We start from the raw sequence: 20,704 nt of genomic DNA on the forward strand, positions 1-20,704 counted from the left end.
ACCGGGATAATTATGATGATGGTCATGGATGCTTAATCCACCAATAGTGTAGAGAAAGCCTGCAAGATGAGTCTTCTCTGGATTTTTCTGTAGGAGATGTTTTATTGAATATCTTGGAGGTATGAACGTTTTACAACAGGAGTTTATGTAGATATTTAACAGTGCCCTTTGGGCATTTTGTCATTTCTATTTCTTGGTTCAGTTTTGGCACTTGCTGCCTTCTTACATATATCTTTTGGCGTCTCTGTGTCTCAAGTTTCTTCTTTCTATATTTTCTCTGCTCTTTGCTTGTTCCCCAGGATTTTCTCAACCAGATCCTTATTATAATCCCAATGGGAGGGGGAAGGGGTTCTTGTGTAATTTAAAGTTGCAATGTCTCAAGTTGCAGTAGGTGTTGATTCTGATTCAAGTTCTAGGAAACTCTTCTTTCTCCAATTGCTTGTCATGTAATCACTAGATGGATTTAGATGCTTCAGTTGAACATTGTGCTTAGCTATTACTTAATTTATATGCCTTGGCTAAATCACTGTCCCTCTGTTTCAGTTCCCTAAACAGAGGGAACTAATTTTGCCTTACATCACCAAATTCTAAGGAAGCATAATGAACATTTCTATATAGAAGGCAATAATTACTCTGCTTTAGAAACAACCTTTTATTTTCTTTGCACACTGAATCTTCCTATCTTTCTTAGGTCCTTGTAGCTTACTACAATTCTACACATTTATTTTCTGCATATCAACTTTTCATCACTGTAGCCCAAGGCTCATTTAGATAATACAATGTATTTCCTTGGCCAAAAATTTTATTTGAAGATCTGTTAAAATAATTTTACACACACATATACACATATGTGTGTTAAAATAATTTTACACACACATACCCAACCTTTTTTTCTATGAGAAAGTACTTACAGGTAGTCCTCAACCTAAGATCACAATTGAACTCAAAATTTCCATTGCTAAGCAATACAATTGCTAAGTGAGTCATGTCTCATTTTACAACTTTTTTTTTTTGCTATGATTGTTAAGTGAATCAGTAAAGTTGTTGAGTGAATCAAGGGGTCATTAAGTCAATCTGGTTTCTCTTATTGACTTTGCTTGTCAGATGCTCCCTAAGAAGGTTGCAGATAACAATTCCAGGACCCCAGGATGCTGCAACCATTGTAAATACATGCTGGTTGCCCAGCACCTAAAGTTTGATCATGTGACTATAGGGATGCTGCAATTGTCATAACTGTGAAAACTGGTCATAAGTCACTTTTTTCAGTGCCGTTGTAATTTTGAATGGTTATTATGCAAAAGGTTGTACATTGAGGACTACCTGCATAGAAAAGTCGGGGTTAGGGTTAGATTTTAAAGGCTTTCAAGGCAAAATGTAGAAGACGTATGAAAGAAAGCTTCCTTTCATCCCTCGACCCCCACCCCCAGGGTTCTTGTAACATGAAAAACTCTGAGGAAAAGAATTTTGCTGTGATAATTTCTGCCTATTCAAAAACTCAATAAATTCTTTTCATCATGTGATATTCTCAGCCAAACAGAGGTTTTTTTTTTCCTGGTTCTTTGTTTACTCATTGTGCATATTTTCCCGAAGTATGTACTTCCTCTTTGAAAGTTACTTCATACTTATTTTATATGGATAACATTATTTTCAGTGCAGGGAGAAAAGTAAGTCACCTAATAACATGAATGCATTTCTCTCTTTCTCCAAATACATTACTTTTCAGAGACGGGTAACATTTATGTAGATTAACCTTATGTGTGCATTGGCTGGACTGCTTGATAAAATGCTGCTACATTTTACCTTACATTTTGCACACTGAAATGTTTGTCAGTTTTAGCCTGGTTGACAAATGTTTTCTGCAACCCGATTGTGTAGATACGTTGGGACTACAACCCAGAAATTCCAACCATCGTAACTGCTGTGTGTCTTTATAGATTAAAACAGATTGAATAGTATGTATTGGATGGTACTTCAAGAGCCAAGTCTTTGCATAATTGGAATTAATATTAAGAAGAGAGAAAAGGCTATAGAAAGTACAGATAAGTTCTTGTCTAGCTACTGCCTTGTTTAATGACTGTTACAGTGTGATAAAAAAAAGTAACTTTATAACCAGTCCTCCCATACACAATCTTTTTTAAAAAAAATATTATTTTATTCATAAACATTTTTGAATACAGTGTATTGTCAGGGTATACGATTTACAAGACAGAGAGAAAAAAAATCCAACTAGAAAATAGTAATAAATATTAACACATGAACTAATAACAATAATAATGTAATAACACATGTACTGAGAATAGTAGTAATAATATAACTAAGTAATTTTAACTAAGTTTCTGATCGCATACACAATCTTTGCACCTCTTGTAAGGCCAAGGAAAGCTGAAGTAAGAACATAAGTATGTGAGGTTTCCCTTAGCAACTGCTTCGTTTAATGATCGAGTTTCTGGTCCCAATTCTGGTTTCTAAACAAGGACTACCTGTATATTGGTAATACAAAGATTCAACTTGAGTCTGTGTTATCTGCAAAACAGGTTGGCTTGTAGATACTAAGGGATGAGATGAAGGGCTAAGCAGCAAGCAGAGTGCTGTCAGTCTGTTCTTCAGTCTCCTTCATTCAAGCATGGAAGAAGTTGTTTGCTGGTCCCCAAGACGTAGACTGAGAATGGGGGTGTCTTTACAGTGTTTCAATGATACCTTGTTCTCCCTTTGTCCACTGTAACAGTTTTTTTTCCCTATCCGACTAAAGGGGAGCTCTTCATGAGCCCTTCTGTGGCCTCATTCTGAGTCCATTTCTGTTTCGAATATAGCCAATTGGAACAGTTTCTGCTACACACACTCTTCGTAATGATGTTTCCCTTCTTAGAGAGAGTTTGGCCCATTGTTGAAATCTAGTGGGAGGTCGTTGCTGTAGTGATGGGAGCAGGCCCCAGCTTTACCTCATTGAATTCCAGTGGCTCTGCCAAGTGATTGAGAAATCAGGAGAGGGGAAGCACTCCAGATGTTTACTCCTTGCCCTGCACAGTCTGGTTGGGAACATGTACAGCTGGGATGGCGCTGAGCTGAATTTCTCCCATTACTGGGGCCGGGGGGGTGGGGGGTGAGATGGGGGGGAAGAGGGAGGTAGCTGAAAGGAACTTGGAAGGAGGAGAATGGTTCAGATTAAAAAAGCAGCCAAATGGGAGTGCTGTGGCGAAATGACAAGAGCTGACAGCAGAAAGAAAGAAAGATTAGCAGAGGGGTGGAAAAGGCAAATTCGGCATTAAATGGAGAGAATAGCAAGTTGGCAGAGGAGGAGAGGGTGCGACGAAGGTGGTGCAAGTACTGTGCTGAACAGGGAAGCAGCATAGGTTAGGAAACCTAAACCCTGATGCATTTGAGGTTTTCTACTTTTAGTGTGAGTCATGGGCTGGTTGCTTGTGAGAGTTGTGCTCCCTTCATCCTTGTTCCAGCGTGTCCTGGGAGTGGCCTAAAATGATATATTCTCATTCTCCCTCCCTCCCTCCCTCCCTCCCTCCCAAAGAAAGACAAGGAATGGTACCTCATATTAAAGCTAAAACCTAGCTAAAAAATAGTAAGCAAAAGTATTGGGGAAATTTCATTTTGGTGATTTAATATCAGTGCTGTGCCATCTGATAAGAAGCCTTGGTTATCTCTTGAGAGGATTTTGCAAATTGCCTAACCTCCTTTTTGTGCCTCTGTCTGTGTGTGTCCTAGGGGCTGGCCTTTATGCTGACTTCTGAGTCGCTGCCTGATGTGATGGATTCTAAGCCTCAGTCGCTGTGTTCTTCCTTTTCCATTACCGCTGCCAATGGCCGTAAAGACTCTAAACCACCCTCAAGCAGCTCTGAGATAGGTATATCCAAAGGACAGCAGAAATGGATTCCTTACCACATGGCAACCGGCCAGGTTTTTCTATTGATAATAAGGGAGTGTTTCGCCTAAGAATAAAGTGCTGAATGTTATATGAAATGGCTCTTTCTGTGGCATTGCAAATTGTACATATGGGAAGACATTTTCTGATGTATGCATAATTCTCCTTCCCACCTCTGAAATATTAAACACTAAATAAAGGACACTTTAATTCCATGTTGTAGGTTCAGGAAGATTTTTTTTGTTGTTACTTCTTTCAGGACACAAACTAGGATTCTTAACAGTTCACTCTTCCTATAGTCTAAAGCAGTGCTCCCTATACCTGGGTAAACCCAACATTAAAATGGATACAAATTTATTTTTCTTTGGGTAATGGTTCATGTGTTATTATCCAGTCACAATAAGAACATTTAAATTGGTTTAAAATGTTTTGCCTACATTGGGTTAACAGGACTTTCAGGTAAATGGTTTTGGATAACGAAGGGGGAAAAAAAGGCAATTGCTGGTCTAAAATGATATAATCCACCATGAGCTTTAACCATGTGAATTTGGTGGTCCTATCAAGGATTGATCTTACTTTTTAGCCTGAGACTCTTGAACTTTAAAATGCAGTCCACAGGGTCTTTCATGGGCTATGCTGTATTTTTCCTTGTCACCTGGGAATTGCAGGCTTGGTAAACTGTTCAGCGTGACCTGGATCCCAGATTGCATACAGTCTTCATGGAGAATGTTAACAAATTATGCCCACTTTATTCCCCTCTCCACATTGCTATCATTCCATTTGTAGCTCAATTTTGCTTACAGCTTTTTATTAGAGAAAAACAATGATGTCTGAAATACATGCATATTATTGCACTTGTCTAATCATAAGATTCTTGTAATCTCTGAACAAGCTTCCACTGCTAAAAAGATGAGAGGACTTAAATCTTTTCAGAAGCAAGCTACTCTAGGCTTGCCAGGAAGATAGTGGAGTATTAAACCTTTCCTTAGGATAGAGCACAGATTCAATAATATCCCCTGAAAATTGGGAAATACTTAGTGTTACTAAGCATAAAGGGCTTTAGTAACACTAATTTAGGCTAAGAATTCTTGTATTGGAGCCTTACAATTTAATGGCCATATGTTAACAATTTCTTATTAAATGCTTCTCTCAGGGGACGCCCGTCCAAAGCCACCTGTGAAACCCAAGCCTTGCGTTCTTCCTAAGCCAGCTGTGCCAGTGAAGCCTATGCCTGGACTGCGCCAGACACTTTCTGAGGTGCCTTCTGCAGAGAAGATCAATTTGTTGGCTGGGCCTAAGCCATACAGCAGTGGAGCTGGCAGTGCTGTAAAGCGCCTTTCCTTTAACCTGAAGTGCTCTCCTAGAGAAGTTACCAATGGGAAAGAGGTTCCATCTTTTTTCTCCACTACAAGCAAGTCATCTGAAGATAAAGAAGATGCTGAGCCCACAAAAAAATCCAGTGCTATTGAAAGAGCTTCTGAGGAGGAATGTAGAGAATCTTCTAGTGTAGCCAAATGCACACTCCCCTTCAAAGTGAAACCGGTGCCAGTAGCAACTAAGCCAGAACGTTTTCCTGGGACCACAGTGGAGGAAATCTTGGCCAAAATAGAAAAACCCAGTGAGAGTTCACCCAGCTTTGACCGGCCTCGGCTAGTACGTTCTTTCTTCAGCCAAGATGGTGGTTCAGCTGTTCACCTAGGGCCTAAAGGTTATTTTGCTTTCCGGAGAAGTTCCAGTGGAGAAGAAGGAGTAGGAACAGATCCTGAAGGGTCTGTTTACCGAGTCTCCTGTGAAATTAAGGAGAGGAGTTTGTCAAGGAACAAGGAATTAAAGGAAGAAAACGGGAGCTTAAATGAGCAGCATGCGTCTGAATCTCAACAGCCAGAGACAGAGGTCAAAAGAAATGAGATTTTCCTTCCTACAGACAGGTGAGGTTCATATAATCACAGTGGACCATTCTGACTAGCCTTGAAAGTTCAGCTTTGCTGTGTGACTCATCAAGTACATTCTGAGAACAGAGATTAATTGTAGATTAATAGGTGTTCTAGTTCTAGCATTCCAAGAAAAATGAAATTAATGCACGAAATGAATCTGACAGTTTCTTTTTTTGTTCTTTTACATTTGGCATTAGCGGGGGCAAATGTTTTAAGAATAAAATAATAGGTTGCTACATTTTTAAGATTCCAGCCCTCCTATATATCTATACTTGGATCATCTCATTTGATTTAATGTGACTTTTCTCTGACTAATCATGTCTGGAATTGAGCATATTTTTCATAGTTCCATCTTTGCCAAATCACAGATATAAAGAATATAGGGTTGCAAGAGATGGCAGCGCTCAGATCTAAGTGATTTTGTTGATAAGGTAGAGGAGATGATATCTGATAAAATAGAAGATGCTTGGAATATTCAGCAAGACTTAAAATTTCCATAATTTTTGCTTTTAACTCTATAATCAGTTCATTTAGATCAGAGCTTCCTCATTCTTATGTAGATTGCACGTGTGTTTGGCATCATGCCTTTAATTTTTGCATTTAACAGTATAATCCATTTATTTAGATTAGGCCTGAATAGTTTTTCCATTGTTAAGTAGATTATACATGTGATAGGCACAATGCCCTTAAAATGGGGATGGTCCATTTTTATGGGCTTTGAGATGCCTTTGGACACCCCCTTGTGCCTGGAGCAGCAAGAAGATGTAAATGAAGTGGCTGTTTCCCACTAGTGCTAGAAATGAAAAAAAAATTGTGATATTCGGGATAGTTTAAATTGGAGGAACTTTTAAGTCACTCCACTCTTTATCTTTGAAGATGGTGAGGAAGAAGATGATTCTTCTCAGTTTTTGGAAGCTTGTGCAACAACTTATGAGTGTCATCTTCATATAGCCACTTCCTTAGTATAATGGCTATGGTAGTATGTATGTGGAGAAACTCACAATCCAAAGAGTTTAAGGTAAGCAGTGGTCCTCTGAAAGACCTTTGAGGGCTCCAGATTGGCTATATGTGCTTTAGATTCAGGATCCTTATTTCTGGTTTTTGTGGTTGGTGATTTACTTGGTATTCATCCTGCCTTTATAATAATAGAATAATAGAGGGTGATTCTGTTCTGTAATGATAATACATCTTTCTGTTAGCAGCTCCAGCCAGCCTAGCGTGAGCTGTGAAGGAAACCAACTTGAATCCAGCAGTCCACCGTCTTCTCCTGGTGTGAGTTATCTGCAGCTCGGCAATTCCTCCATTGGTCTCTCTCCTTCCAGGCTCTCTTCTGTCTCAGGGGTATCTGCCACCTCTCTCCTTCCAGGCTCCCTCCCTGTAGGGTGCGTGTCTCCTTTCTCTACTAATGCTTCTCTTCAAGAAGAAGTAACCCTAGCAGAGAACTTTTCATGCATCAATATTGGTTATCTTAGCCCAAACTTGTTGCATTTTGGGGCATAGGTTATGGCACTGTAAACAAAGAAACAAACAATTCTATATGCCAATATGTCCAGGTGCTTGATGTTTCAAAATGAAATATTCAGCTCTGCTAGCTGTGTTAGATGTTATCACCTGTAATTTATATTTTCCCATCCTGAATGGCATTACCCAGAGTGCAAAAATCTTAGCTATGCTGGTTAGTAGATTATGAGAGTCTAGGTAGTTATTTCAGTACTTCTTTTTTTTTTAACTAACCACTTCATGTCCAAGCAAGGAAGAATAGAGCAGTGTTTCTTCAGATCTTTAAAAAAAAAAACCCCAAGTTAACTACACAGAGAGAACCAAAGCTAATACAAAGTTATGGGGCCATGGCCAGAGGGAAGGGAGCAGTTGTGACTCAGAGTATGTAGTTCAATGACCTGCCAGGTATGTATGAAACAGTTCCCACTGCTCGGCCTGTAGCCAAATTCGCTAGTAAAGAAGGCACAGCAGCCTCTTGCAGGTTGCTCTGAATGGGTGATGGTAATGATTAACTCCATTTGCCTTACTTCAGGAAAGAGAGCCATCAGCTCATTGGGTGTGTTTTATTTAGCTCTGCTTTGTGTTGCACGCTTTCTCGCTCTCTCTCTTTTTATAAATCTAATCAAAGAAGGCAAAGGCTGAGTGGGTGGGGCATGCATTTTTGTTGTTACTGCACAATGTTGACTGATTTCTTCAGCTTCTCTTTTTCCCTTCTTGTTCCACTCTTCGCATTTCATTATCTTCTGGCTTTAACAATATAGGGGTGATACTTTGGAGAGGGGCTTTCAAGGTTGTTTTTGATGTGTAAAAGCAGGAAGATGCTGCACATTGAGTGATTTAAGGAAAAGGGATATAATTGAGCCGGATAGTCTTGCAATATATTCTAAATAATAATTCTTGGTTTATAGGATGCAAGATGATCAGGTTCTAAGATTTTGCTAGATTGTTTTGGAAGTTTTCAGGGAAAAAAAATTAATTTAATTTCTTCCTGTGTGTCTCTTTCCCCCAGACCAAGTTCTCTTCCAGAGTCACACCTGGATCTCCTGATGCCCCTTCTGAAACAACCCAACCCCCTGGTGCTCCATACCTTCCAACAGATGTCCCATGTAGCGAAGCTTTGCTTCCACCAGGCTCCCCTGATGGATCTGCTAAATCCTCCAGAAGTCCTCTGGTAGACTCTGTCAGTCACGTTCAGTTTGCAGACCCCCCTGTAACCATTGCAGATCCCTGGCCTCCAGGATCCCCTATTAAGACTTCTCCAGGACAGTCCTTGCTTTCAGACTTGGCAGATGTTTCTGCAAGATACCCTGAGGTCCCCCTTCTCCCTGAGCATACTGCCAATTTGATCCATCCGCCCATTGAATATAATCTGCAGTCTCACCAATGTCTTACAGGAGTCTCAGAATCCCCAGGCTCCCCTAGCATTCTTTCAAAGTGCCATGTTTGTTCTGATCAGCCTCCAGGGTCCCCTTCATGCATACCAGACACCCTACTCAACAGGGGGAAAGATTATCTCAAAAATCAAGCACAAATTCTTCCTCTTGAGAAGAAGGCTTCCCTGCTAAATCAACGGCGTGCTTCAGAGGGGGTGGTGCAACCACAGGATAAAAAAATGATCAGGGAAGAACTAGGAGGTTCCTTAGCTGCACTGCCAAGAGAGAAGGACCCATCTGTAGAGCAGACTTTAGGAGGAGAGTCTAGTTGGAGTCTGTCACAGTCATTTGAATGGTCATTCCCTAATCAGGGACTGGAATTGGGTGGGAAGAGACTAGTATCTCCTCCCAACTCTCCCATTCAGGAACACGATGATGACCACCTTTTGGAAGCAGAATTGGTTGGAGAGATTCCTCCCATTCAAGGATCATATCAAGACACACGTTCAGAGGGACAAATCGGGAAAGAGGAGGAGACTGAGGCTAGTGAGCACAGTGCCAATAAGGAATCTGAAATGAACTGGAAGAAGATTGAGGGGCAGCTAGAAACCCAATCTACTCTTGAGTTGTCAGCACCTGGTGGTCCATCTGTTCAGAGAAACATTGGTAGCCCTAATCTAAAGGGCCCTGTGGTGGCTGAAGAGGTTACTTTTCAAGAGGATCCTGATGATTTCATCCAATTTCCCCCAAACCATGAGGAAGAGGCTCTACGAGCAATGGAGCCATTACCAAGTGTAGAGGAAACTGCTCCTCCTGCAGAGCCTTGCATCTTGTTCTCAGAAAGTGCCCAGGTACAGACAGCTGATACCTGTCAGGAAGAATGTGATTCCCTGGGTATGGCACAGGAAGCCAAGATGGGGAACTCTGACCTACTGGGTGGAGTTGAACCTGGTTCTAGTTCACATTGGTTAGATGAACTTCTGGCATCTCCTCCACCTAGCGCCGATGATACAAAGAAAAGAAGTACATCCAAGGTAGAAGACCCCACAGGGCCACAGGTAAAAACATTGTACTCAGTATTAATTTTATGGAAGGCAGTGCTCTATTCAAAAAGAACTAGAAGATCTTACTGGAATCAAACTTCCTCATTGCCTAAGAACATGGCATAGAAGGCGTTAAAAGGACAAAAACATGTTTAGATGAGTAAACATTCCTGCCCAGGTAGATGACTGAGCCAGGGCTTGTCTTTAAGAGCAGCAGGCTGCCTTTTTTTGAATAAGCTACAAAGTAGTTAAACTGGTTGAGTGGCTGCAGAATGTACAAGAGCAGAGGCTGAGTCAAAAGGTGCTGCCATATGTGATAATCCTCCAGTCATCTGGGAGAAGTTAATTTTCCTCTTCCCAGATCCAATTCTCTTTTCTTGGAGTTCTTGATTATTAAGAAGTTATAGTTTGGATCAGTGGTGAAATCCAATTTTTTTTACTACCGGTTCTGTGGGCGTGGGCATGGTGTGGCTTGGGCATGGTAGGGGAAGGATACTGCAAAATCCCCATTCCCTCCCCACTTCTGGGGGAAGGATATTGCAAAATCTCCGTTCCCACACCACTCGGGGGCCAGCCAGAGGTGGTATTTGCCGGTTCTCCAAACTACTCGAAATTTGCGCTACCGGTTGTCCAAAACCTGTCAGAATCTGCTAGATTTCACCCCTGGTTTGGATCCATTACAGTCTTGTCCAAAAGTGAATGTAGTTGTTCTTAGTTAAGAAGGACTTAAGTTATATACATTACGTCAATTATTGAGTGAGACTATTCCATTAAGGGCCCATTGATGTAGTCGTGAAAGCTGAAAAATCAAGTGGGTTGATAGATTTAGGACAATTAATTTCCATTGGATTAATTGTCCAAATTGAAATTTGAATGGAAATTCATGATATTGGCTGCTCCAATCTCTCTTCACAATATAAACTTCTCTATACTTTCCCTTGTGTCTTGCCAAAATATATTAATTATTCCTTAAAGATGATTGTTTATTTTTATTGGCATATTTTATCCTTTCACTTTTATACATACAGCTTTTCTATTTCAGAACATGAGAATTAGTTGTGTCTTTGGTATTTGTAATATACTGCATCTATGTATGATTGGATGTAGCTTTCAAACCTATTGATACATGTGTAACTGTAAATTGGATCATAATACATGAATTACATGTAGAGATAGTAGTGTCTTACTGTGGGAAGTGGCTTCCATTAACAAACAGTTCATGTGTAGCTTGGGAATGTAGAAAGTTACTGTGAAAAGTCAGAGCCCCTTTGTCCGTCTAGTTTAGTATTGTCTCATCAGTAATTTAGACTTTTCACAACAGGGGCTAATTTTTATTTTTAATCTTATTAATTAATCTTGACTTTTGGATCAAATGTTGAAGGTTTCACCAAACATTTATATGATAGACTGTTCTAGTTGTTGATCCTGGCTCACCAGTTGAAAGTTAGTGGTTCATATGCACGGTGGGGAATTTGTTGTTCTCATTATACTGAACTATAAATCTGAGCAGCTCCAGTAACTTTGCCCATTACGAAATTGCTGTGAATTATAGTTCAGCAATATTTGGAGAACCGCACATTTTTAACTCTTTAATATCTAAATGATTTAAAAATTGCTGTCAGAGGTCTTTTCCAGCTCCAGGTAGTTCTCAACTGGTCGTTTAATGACCATTCACAGTAACAATAGCACTGAAAAAAGTGACTTGACCAGTTTTCACACGACTGTTGCAGCATCCATCCCCATGGTCATATGATCAATATTCAGATGCTTGGCAACTGGTTCTTATTTATGACAGTTGCAGTGTTCTGGGGTCATGGGATCCCCTTTTGCGATCTTCTGACAAGCAAAGTCAAGGGGGAAGCCAGATTCACTTAACAACCATGTAACTAACTTAACAGTCACAGTGATTCACTCAACAACTCTGGCAAGAAAGATCATAAAATGGAGCAAAACTCAATTAACAATGTCTTGCTTAGCATCAGAAATTTTGGGCTCAGTTGTCATAAGTTGAGGATTACCTGTATACAGGCTGAAACTAGGATCTTGTGTGTGCAAAATATGGACTTTTGCTAAAATATTTTGATTTTTTAAAAAAGTAAAATGTGAATAGTTCCTAGATTATTTTTCTTCACTTTGTATAATTTGTACTTCTTATGATTCACATCCCTCTAATTTATTATCCCAACCCTTTGTCCGTAAGAATCTCATGACAATTTTCCCCTTTGCCTTGTTTTTTTCCTCTTTTATCTTATTTTTTAGGATCTTCTGGGATGGTCACGGAAGGACCTTCATAGCGAGTTTGGCATTGTAGGTGCTGATCATTCTGACACTTTTCGCGTGGATTGGACTGCTGATGTGACCAAAGTTAAATGGCTCGGAGAAACAGAACAGGATCGAGAGTTTGGCACTGGCTCACAGGACTGGCCAAACTCATACACTGTTGGTAATGCCAAAAGTCAGGATATGGAATTTGGTAATAGCCAGCAAGAATGGGCTAGAGGATCACCATTACTGGGCAGTTCCAGTCCAGTGCAAGAAGAGTGGCTTGCTTCTTATAGTAGCCATGGTGCTGATCATCCAAATGAGGAATCAAATTGGAGTAGCACATACAACATGAGTACCACTGAGGATCAGCACACAGAACCCTATATGAGGAAGCCCGGCTGGCCTAGTCTCTGCCACGCTGGCAGTGATCAACAGAGCAATGAGTTTGTTGCAGTTGAGAAGACAGATTGGAGCAGCCAATATCAGGATGCTGCCGCTGAAACAACTGACTGGTCCAAGTATCATATGGAAAATGTCAGTTGTCCAGAATCAGATGTCAGCCCTGAATCGGCAAAAGTACCTATCGAGTACACTATTGAGAGCCAGCTGGAAACAGAGTTCAGAGTCAAACATTCAGATGACAGCACCCCAGGTTCTGTGTTCAGTGCCAGCCATTTAGGCTGGCCTAGTGAATCTGATTCTGGTAGCGGTACTAGTCAACCACAAAGAGAGTTCACTGCCCATCAAATGGAACTGTCTAGTGAGCCTCAGAACCGTCCAGAAGCTCAGCTTAGTTTTCAGCAGGGACCAGATACATATGGCTTTGATGATGGCAGTTATCCAGAATCAAAACTGAATGTCAAACAGTCTGACTCGCCTAGTAGATGTGATACAGAAATTGCCCAAAACCAAGTTGTTGAGTTCAGTGCTGGTAAATCTGATGGAACCAAAGAATACGATGGTGAGATAGGTTGTAGAATTGAAATAGATGGTGGCACCAAAGGGAGTAACTCTCAAATGGAGGCGGATAATCAAGAATTCTATGCCCGAAGACCAATCTGGCCTGATGAATACTGCCTGGGTAAATTTGAACCACAAGAGGATACTACTGGTAGAGGAGATTGGATCAAAGACTCTAAGTTCTCAGAAAGTGAACAGAATGATACTACAGGACAGGATCTAATAGCTGGATTTGGCTCATTAGATTTGTCTGATCAAAAAGTCACAGTCAATTTAGAGGAATCAACTGACAACCTAATACATCAGGCTGGGAATTTAACAAATTTGGTCATGGACGAACCCCGAGGAATTGGAGAAGGTGAACCTGAATGGACTCAACATCTTGACACTGGAGAATTGGCTATCTCCGGTGACTTAAAAGTTGAAAGTTTGGAAGCTTATAAAAAACCTGCAGAGAAGCACCTTGACTGGGTCCTTCCTTTTGGCGTGGAAACTTCATCTGCCTCATCAAATACAAGATCAGTGAATGCAGAAGAAGACAGAGAACCTGATGTTGGACAAGCAGATTTAATTAACAATATGGATGTATCTGACAGTGAAAAGACAGATGTATCTGGTTTGAGACCCAAGGCTTTGGATGGGGCTGAAGTGGCATATAGGGATGAGAGCCGTCCTTTGAGGGCTACTGGTTTGGAAGATGATGTGATGCAGCATCAAGGAGCAACACCAGTATGTGGAGAGAGGTAAAAGCTGTTACAATTATTTAATAGTTGAGATGCAAAGAAGGAATGAATGGACTAACACAAGGAATTAAAATAGCAATTTTGTTCTTGCATTCATTTATTAATCAACTATGGTGAATGAGTAATTGCTGATATCTTACTGTGCTTGGGTGTAATTCCTTTCATTACCACAAGTAACCAGTTATTGGTGTACACAGTGCTATATAGTTCTTCGTAATGTATACTTGATGAAATAAGTTGCAACTTACTCTGAAAGTCAGGCAGCATTGGAAGAGCCCAAATCTGCAATGCTCATGTTGCAGTTCTGTGGAAATACAATTCAGTTCACAGTTCAGTTGGTTGCTATGTCAATTTTATTTTTGTCTAAAACAAAAATTTTGTCTATCCCAACTGGACACAAAGATGTGTGATTCTAATTTCCAGAATTATCAGTAAGGCTATGATTAATTGAAATTCTAGAAATCGAACGCCATATCTCTGATTAATGCACAGGCTGAGAAATGCTATTTTAAGCCAAGTGGGAAATAACTTGTACTTTTCACTTGTTGCTAAAGTACAATTGCTAGCTAGGGTCATTGAGAACTGATCAGTAGTGGGTTTCAATTTCGGCCGCTACCGGTTTGCTCATGGGCGTGCGCATGAGTGAGTGCTCACTTCTGCACATGTGCAGAAGCGTCTGCACATGTGCAGAGACATCCAGGCAGGTGGGCAGAGCCTCCCACTACTGCCGCTACTGGTTCGCCTGATCTGGGGCGAACCGGTAGCAATCCACCACTGGAACTGATGCTTAAAATCATATATGTATCCATAAATTGTCCATTAAATAATAAGATAGGGAGGATGTAAGAATGACTGGATAGCCACAAGTGGAAAGCAAATATATATGCTTTTTGTTACTGCTGAGAGAGGCAGGCATAGAGAAATAATGTTATCTAATGAGTATTGAAGCTGTGCTTTCTGGCACTCTATCTAATCTGGCCAAAAGCCCCAATTGTAGATTTAGTAGTTACAGTTAACACTGCTCTGATTTTTTTACTTGGAAAAATGTAGAAAAGATACCAACATTGCTGCAAAATGAATACACAGATGTCAGTTTGACTTGTTCCAAATGATCAAATGTGAAAAGTTAGTTTTGGGTTTTCTGCAAGAGCTGTTCCATTTGCTGTTGAATGATCAATAGTTCATCCAGTGTACTGTTTTGTCTTGGGTAGATGCCATGTTCTGCAGAAGAGATGGTAAGGGGACTTAATAAGAGTCGGAAGAGACGCCTAGAGGGCCGTTGGAGATCTTCCCATTCCGAATCTGATCGAACACAGCTAAGAACCCATATTAGGTCTTACCCTGTGGCGATGGAAGCGGCGAAATGGGATTATTTTGCTGCTCTCATTGCGTCTGCAGAAAATCGCCCAGCAGCCTTGTTTCGAGTGACCCGCTCTCTTCTCAATCAGGGAGCGAGGGAGGAGGACCCTTTACAAGGCAGTGCTGGGGATTTTGTACAATTTCTGCAAGACAAAGTTGCTCAGATCCGGACTGGGTTAGACTTGGGGCAGAATCTGACGAGGAAATGGGAGCAAGTCTTGAAGATGACATCTGGGTTGAGTTTGACCCTGTTTCCATAGATGAAGTGGACAGGATTGTGGGTAGGTTGGAAGCCTCCACATGTTTGTTGGACCCATGTCCCTCCTGGCTTGTTGTGGCAACCAGAGAGGGGACTGGAGACTGAATCCGGACGATTACTAACGCTTCTTTGAGGGATGGGGTCTTCCCCGCCGTACTTAAGGAGGCGGTGATGCATCCCCTCCTCAAGAAGCCAATGCTGGATCCGGCCTCCTTAAACAATTTTCATCCTGTCTCCAACCTTCGCTTTGTAGCGAAGGTTGTTGAGGCCGTGGTGGCCTACCAATTTCCACAATTCCTGGAGGAAACTGATTACCTAGACCCGTACCAATCGGGTTTCAGGCGCGGCCACAGCACGGAAACGGCATTGGTCGCCCTGGTGAATGATCTCTGGCGGGCCCGGGATGGGAGTTGTTCCTCCATTTTGGTGCTACTTGACCTCTCAGCGGCTTTTGATACCATCGACCATGGTATCCTACTGCGATGGCTCCGGGGGTTGGGAGTGGGGGGCACTGTTTTACAGTGGTTCTCCTCCTACCTCTTGGGCTGTACGCAGTTTGTTTGGGCGGGGGGGTCAGAGATCCTTTCCGAGACCCCTCACTTGTGGGGTACCACAGGGATCGGTTCTCTCCCCCCTGCTCTTTAACATCTACATGAAGCCGCTGGATGAGATAATTCGTAGTTTCGGGGTGAGGTATCATCACTACGCTGATGATACCCAATTATACATCTCCACCCCGGATCAACTCAGGGATGCCCTTTCCATGATGTCTAAGTGCCTGGAGGCGGTACGGGTCTGGATGGGTAGAAACAGGCTCAGACTCAACCCTTCCAAGACCGAGTGGCTGTGGATCCCGGCATCTCCTGATCTAGTCACCCCGTCACTTTTGATGGGAGGGGAGTTGCTTACTCTCTCTGAAAGGGCTCGCAATCTTGGTGTCCTTGATTCACGGCTGTCCTTGGTGCATCATCTAACGGCCGTGACAAGGGGGGCTTTTGCACATGTTCGCCTAGTGCGCCAGTTGCGGCCTTTCCTGGACAGGGATGCCCTCCGCACAGTCACTCAAGCTCTCATCATCTCGGTTGGATTACTGCAACCCCTCTACATGGGGCTGCCCTTGGGGTGCACCCGGAGGTTCCAGCTGGTCCAGAATGCAGCCGCGCGGGTTGTTACAGGAGCTTCCCGTTACTCACGTGCAACACCTCTCCTGCGCGAGCTGCACTGGCTGCCGGTGGCCTTCCGGATCCACTTCAAGGTGCTGGCACTTACCTATAAAGCCCTTCATGGCATGGGCCTGAGGTACTTGCAGGACCACCTTCTTCTGGCCTCCCACTGCCCAGTGAGTTCTCATAGAGCTGCCCTCCTCTGGGTGCCGTCGGCCAGACAATGTCGGCAGGCGACCTCCAGGATGAGGGCGTTCTCTGTGGCCGCACTGACCCTCTGGAATGGATTACCCACCGAGCTCCGGACGGTTCCTGATTTCCGCACTTTCCGCACTGGCCTGAAGACATGGCTTTTTCAGCAAATTCCCTGACCAACTATGAGGCTTTTAACTTTGGGGATTTTAAATTTGGATTGTTTTTTAGTATTTTATTGTTGTGGTTTTTATTGTGTGAGCCGCCCCGAGTCCTACGGGAGAAGGGCGGCATATAAATTTTAATAATAAATAATAATAAATAAATAATACTTTCTAAATTCCATTCAGCTGTTTATATCTGCAGATTCTAGTCTTTTTTGCACAATATCAGCCACCTCTTTCTCTCTGAGGTAATCTCTCCTGTCTCATTCTTGTATTCTCTGAGGTAAATGCAAGATAATATCCATTCTTCTTCTTCCTATAATGTATTCTTGTTCAATTTTATCTCTTCTTGGCATATTTTACTTACAATAAGACCCACATCTCACCTTGGCCTTGCTGATATTTTCCACAATGCTTAAATTTTGATTCTGAAACCTTGATAGATGATAGTTAAAGAGCTAGATTAGTCAGTAATTTCTGGCTAATAGTGTCACATTTCTTCTGCATTCTTCTAGCAAGTGCATAAATTCTCAAAATTTATAAAGTATTAGTAACACCAAGGACCTTCAGAATCCATTCTCTTAAAACGGTAATGAGATTATTTCTTTTTAATGTATATATTTTGACTATCATTGACTTTCCTATTTTCCTGATCATGGATCTTATTATATGACAGCTTCTCAATGATTAGTTTCATTAGCACCCTTCCTCACATTCCAGTTTTGATCTACTGTGACTTATGCTACTCTGCATGAAATATCACACAGTTTCCAGTAAAAAAAAAAAGTATAATGTAATGTTGCAAGACTGATGACAACAGGCAGTGCATTGCAAGGACTCATAGCTAATGTAAATGATCACTGAACCATATCCTCACATGACCTTAATATATCTTTCCTGTTGAACCCCTGGACCTTGATGGAGGTTACGTATGGCTGAAGGTTTAGAGCAGCTGTGTGGAGTAATGTTGCAGCAGGAGTTCCCCACCTTTCCTGAAGAGGTGGTGTTTATTTTATATTTAGTAGATTGCTCTGAGGTAACACATCCAAAGGGAAAAATAATCTGGGTGGTAAAAAATATGGAACAATTTTCTCTCTTGCCAAAGTAGTGGAACAGAACTAACCTATGAGATTCTCAATTCTGGAACCATGACTATTACTTTTACTGAAGAAATAACATTTTTGAAAATAAGTTAACTTGACAGGAAGGCAGAATTATAGTCCGCTATTCTATAGTTCACTTACTCTGTCATTCTCTTTTTCTCAGTCTTGCACTGACATTGGGCCCATTTTCAGCTTGCATAATGTATGCACCATTCATGTTTATACCTCATTTTCTGTGGCTAATAATCAATTTTTTGCTGTATCCTACTGTTAGAGGAATTCATCTCACTGCATGGAATAAGGCATATAGATTCTTGGCTCATTCTTCCAGAATGCCCTCACTGCTTGACATTATTATAAAAGGAAGAGCATATGAGAAAGTGCTTCTACATAATTTTGTAAAGAAATCTATTGGTCCTTTTACATAACAATAAAAATGTGGCACATTCTTGATGTCATCAAATTATGTTCTCCGTGTATTTCTAGATATTGAGGAAAAGTTAATCAATTTTAAATAATTCAAAATTGCCATCATGCAGTTCATGAGGCTTAAAGTTATTCATTTGCTAAAGATGCTTAAAGATATTCCTTTGGCTTCTGTAAAGGGGCAAGGAGAGACAAAACATGATGATCAAGGACACACATACCCTGTTTCCCCGAAAATAAGACATCCCCTGATAATAAGCCCAATCGGGTTTTTGAGCTCATGTGCTAAAATAAGCCCCCCCCGAAAATAAGCCCTCCCCGAAAATATTTAAAAGTATGCACAGCCGGTCCCCGCCATTTCCTCTGGTTTCCTCCACATGCCCCAAAATAATAAGACGTCTCTGAAAATAAGGCCAAGCACTTATTTTGGAGTTCAAAAAATATAAGACAGGGTTTTATTTTTGGGAAAACACGGTACATACAATTTTAAAAATGAATAAGAGGTCTTATTCAGAAGAAGTACTGCTTGAGTTGGTTTGAATAGACATGGAAGAGGAAGCCTTCTAAATAATGTTCAGGCCATCCTGCTTCTCTTTCCAACTCAAATCTGGATTGGTAGGATATTTTCAAATTGTGCAATAACCCTATATTGAGAGGTATATTTTGGCAACTTAATGTAAACAATTGTCAAGATTCACTCTACATTGATTATGTCAGTCCTTCCCTCTCAGTCACCCTCCAGACTGTAATTCTGAGAAATCATAACTAGTTTTTCCTGTCATATTAACAGGTTGTGTATACTGTTGCATATACATAATGCAATAGTAACAGTTAAAGGAAAGCTGCCCAGGAGGAAATTATTTTCAGAATAAAATGATGGAGCAAGTAAGGGAGAAGAGAAAGATTTAATTCTAATCTGCCAAAAAAAGAAAAAAGAAAAAAAAATGTTTTCCCTATCCCTGAAACTTTTTAGGAGAGTGATGTCCATTTTTGTATAATCAGAGTAAGAGCATAATAAACTTTAGAAAGAATCCTGAACTGCTACTTTACATATCATGCCAAATTTAGTGTTGCATATGTAGAATCAGATGGGCTTTCAGTTTGTTGTTAGACCAGTGGTTAGAGGAGTGTTATGGCAAACACTATATAAAGAATGGAATTAATTAGCTATCAGACAATGGATACATATTTTATTTTATTTATTTAAAAGATGACTGCCCATCTTAAATAACTCTGAGCGGCTGACAAAAAATGTGGATTCCTGCCTCTTATATTGTAAGACTCCCTTCATAAAATGTCTTACAAGCACAGGTCACACAGAATCTTCCATAAGTAGAGAATACAACTTTTGATACCAGGGTGGATTTGATTTAAATCAAACTGATTTAAATCACAATTTAAATCATGATTTAAATCACTAGTAAAAAGGCTTGATTTAAATCAACTCGATTTAAATCATAATTTTTAAAGAACAACTGTCACCTCTGCTACTCCTTTGACCCACTGAGGACTCACCGATAGTCCCAGTGTTGCAGAATATACAGCCTCATGCTACATAACTAAGCTCCATTTCATGCTGAATAAACTAAATTATTTATGTATCTTACGATAGATTTTTACCCCAAAAGTTTTTTTATTAAAATAAATTTGATAAAAATAAAAAAAAAATCCGATTTAAATAAAAAAAATCCGATTTAAATCCAAAAAATCTGATTTTTTTGATTTTTTTAAAAAATTCATTGATTTTTATCCACCCTGTTTGATACAGAATTGTAGTGCTGACTAAAGGTAAAAGGTAAAGGTTTCCCTGTCAGTCATGTCCAGCATTGGGGCACGGTGCTCATCTCTGTTTCTTGGCTGAGGGATCCAGCATTGTCAGAAAACAATTTCCGTGGTCCTGTGGCCAGCGGGAATCTAGGCCAAAGGCGCACGGAACGCTGTTACCTTCCCACCAAAGTGGTACCTATTTATCTACTCACATTTGCATGCTTTCAAATTGCTACGTGGACACTGCTAACTACATTTGTATAAATTGCTATACATGTTGAAAATTTCTTTCTTGGTATTTGAACCTTTAAAACCCTCAGTCTTCAAAACCTTTTCATGGTTAAAGGTGATAGTAATTTATTCAACAAAAAAAATTCTTGTCTTTCATTTCTCTTCATCTTTAAGATTTGTTCAGTCTTCCATTTTCCATATTAAAGCATCTGACTAAAAAAATTCTAAACTTCATAGACAACATAAAGTGTAGGAATATATTTGCATTTCAAACTTCATTCTAACTCCTTAATTAAGACTTTACTGAATTCTGCCTTTTGTTTCAATACAGTGTTCCCTAACCATTGT

The 20,704-nt window shown here is 40.7% G+C and overlaps 1 protein-coding gene across 12 annotated transcripts in view; it reads left to right on the plus strand.

The window, feature by feature from the left end:
* Positions 1-20,704, plus strand: part of CNOT12 (CCR4-NOT transcription complex subunit 12) — a 33,144-nt gene that overhangs the window by 4,317 nt on the left and 8,123 nt on the right. For 6 of the 12 annotated variants that reach the window (XM_034420349.3, XM_034420351.3, XM_087881573.1 and 3 more), the window contains exons 2-6: positions 3,718-3,856; positions 5,028-5,802; positions 7,008-7,080; positions 8,318-9,739; positions 11,984-13,692. In XM_034420349.3, the coding sequence (XP_034276240.2) occupies positions 3,718-3,856; positions 5,028-5,802; positions 7,008-7,080; positions 8,318-9,739; positions 11,984-13,692 (4,118 nt within the window). The remainder of the gene's footprint in view (positions 1-3,717; positions 3,857-5,027; positions 5,803-7,007; positions 7,081-8,317; positions 9,740-11,983; positions 13,693-20,704) is intronic. The other 6 variants (XM_087881575.1, XM_034420350.3, XM_087881574.1 and 3 more) reach the window with 1 other exon arrangement.

This window comes from Pantherophis guttatus, chromosome 1, assembly GCF_059756535.1.
Source record: "Pantherophis guttatus breed Tessera chromosome 1, ASM5975653v1, whole genome shotgun sequence".
In the NCBI taxonomy this organism is placed as follows: Eukaryota; Metazoa; Chordata; class Lepidosauria; order Squamata; family Colubridae; genus Pantherophis; species Pantherophis guttatus.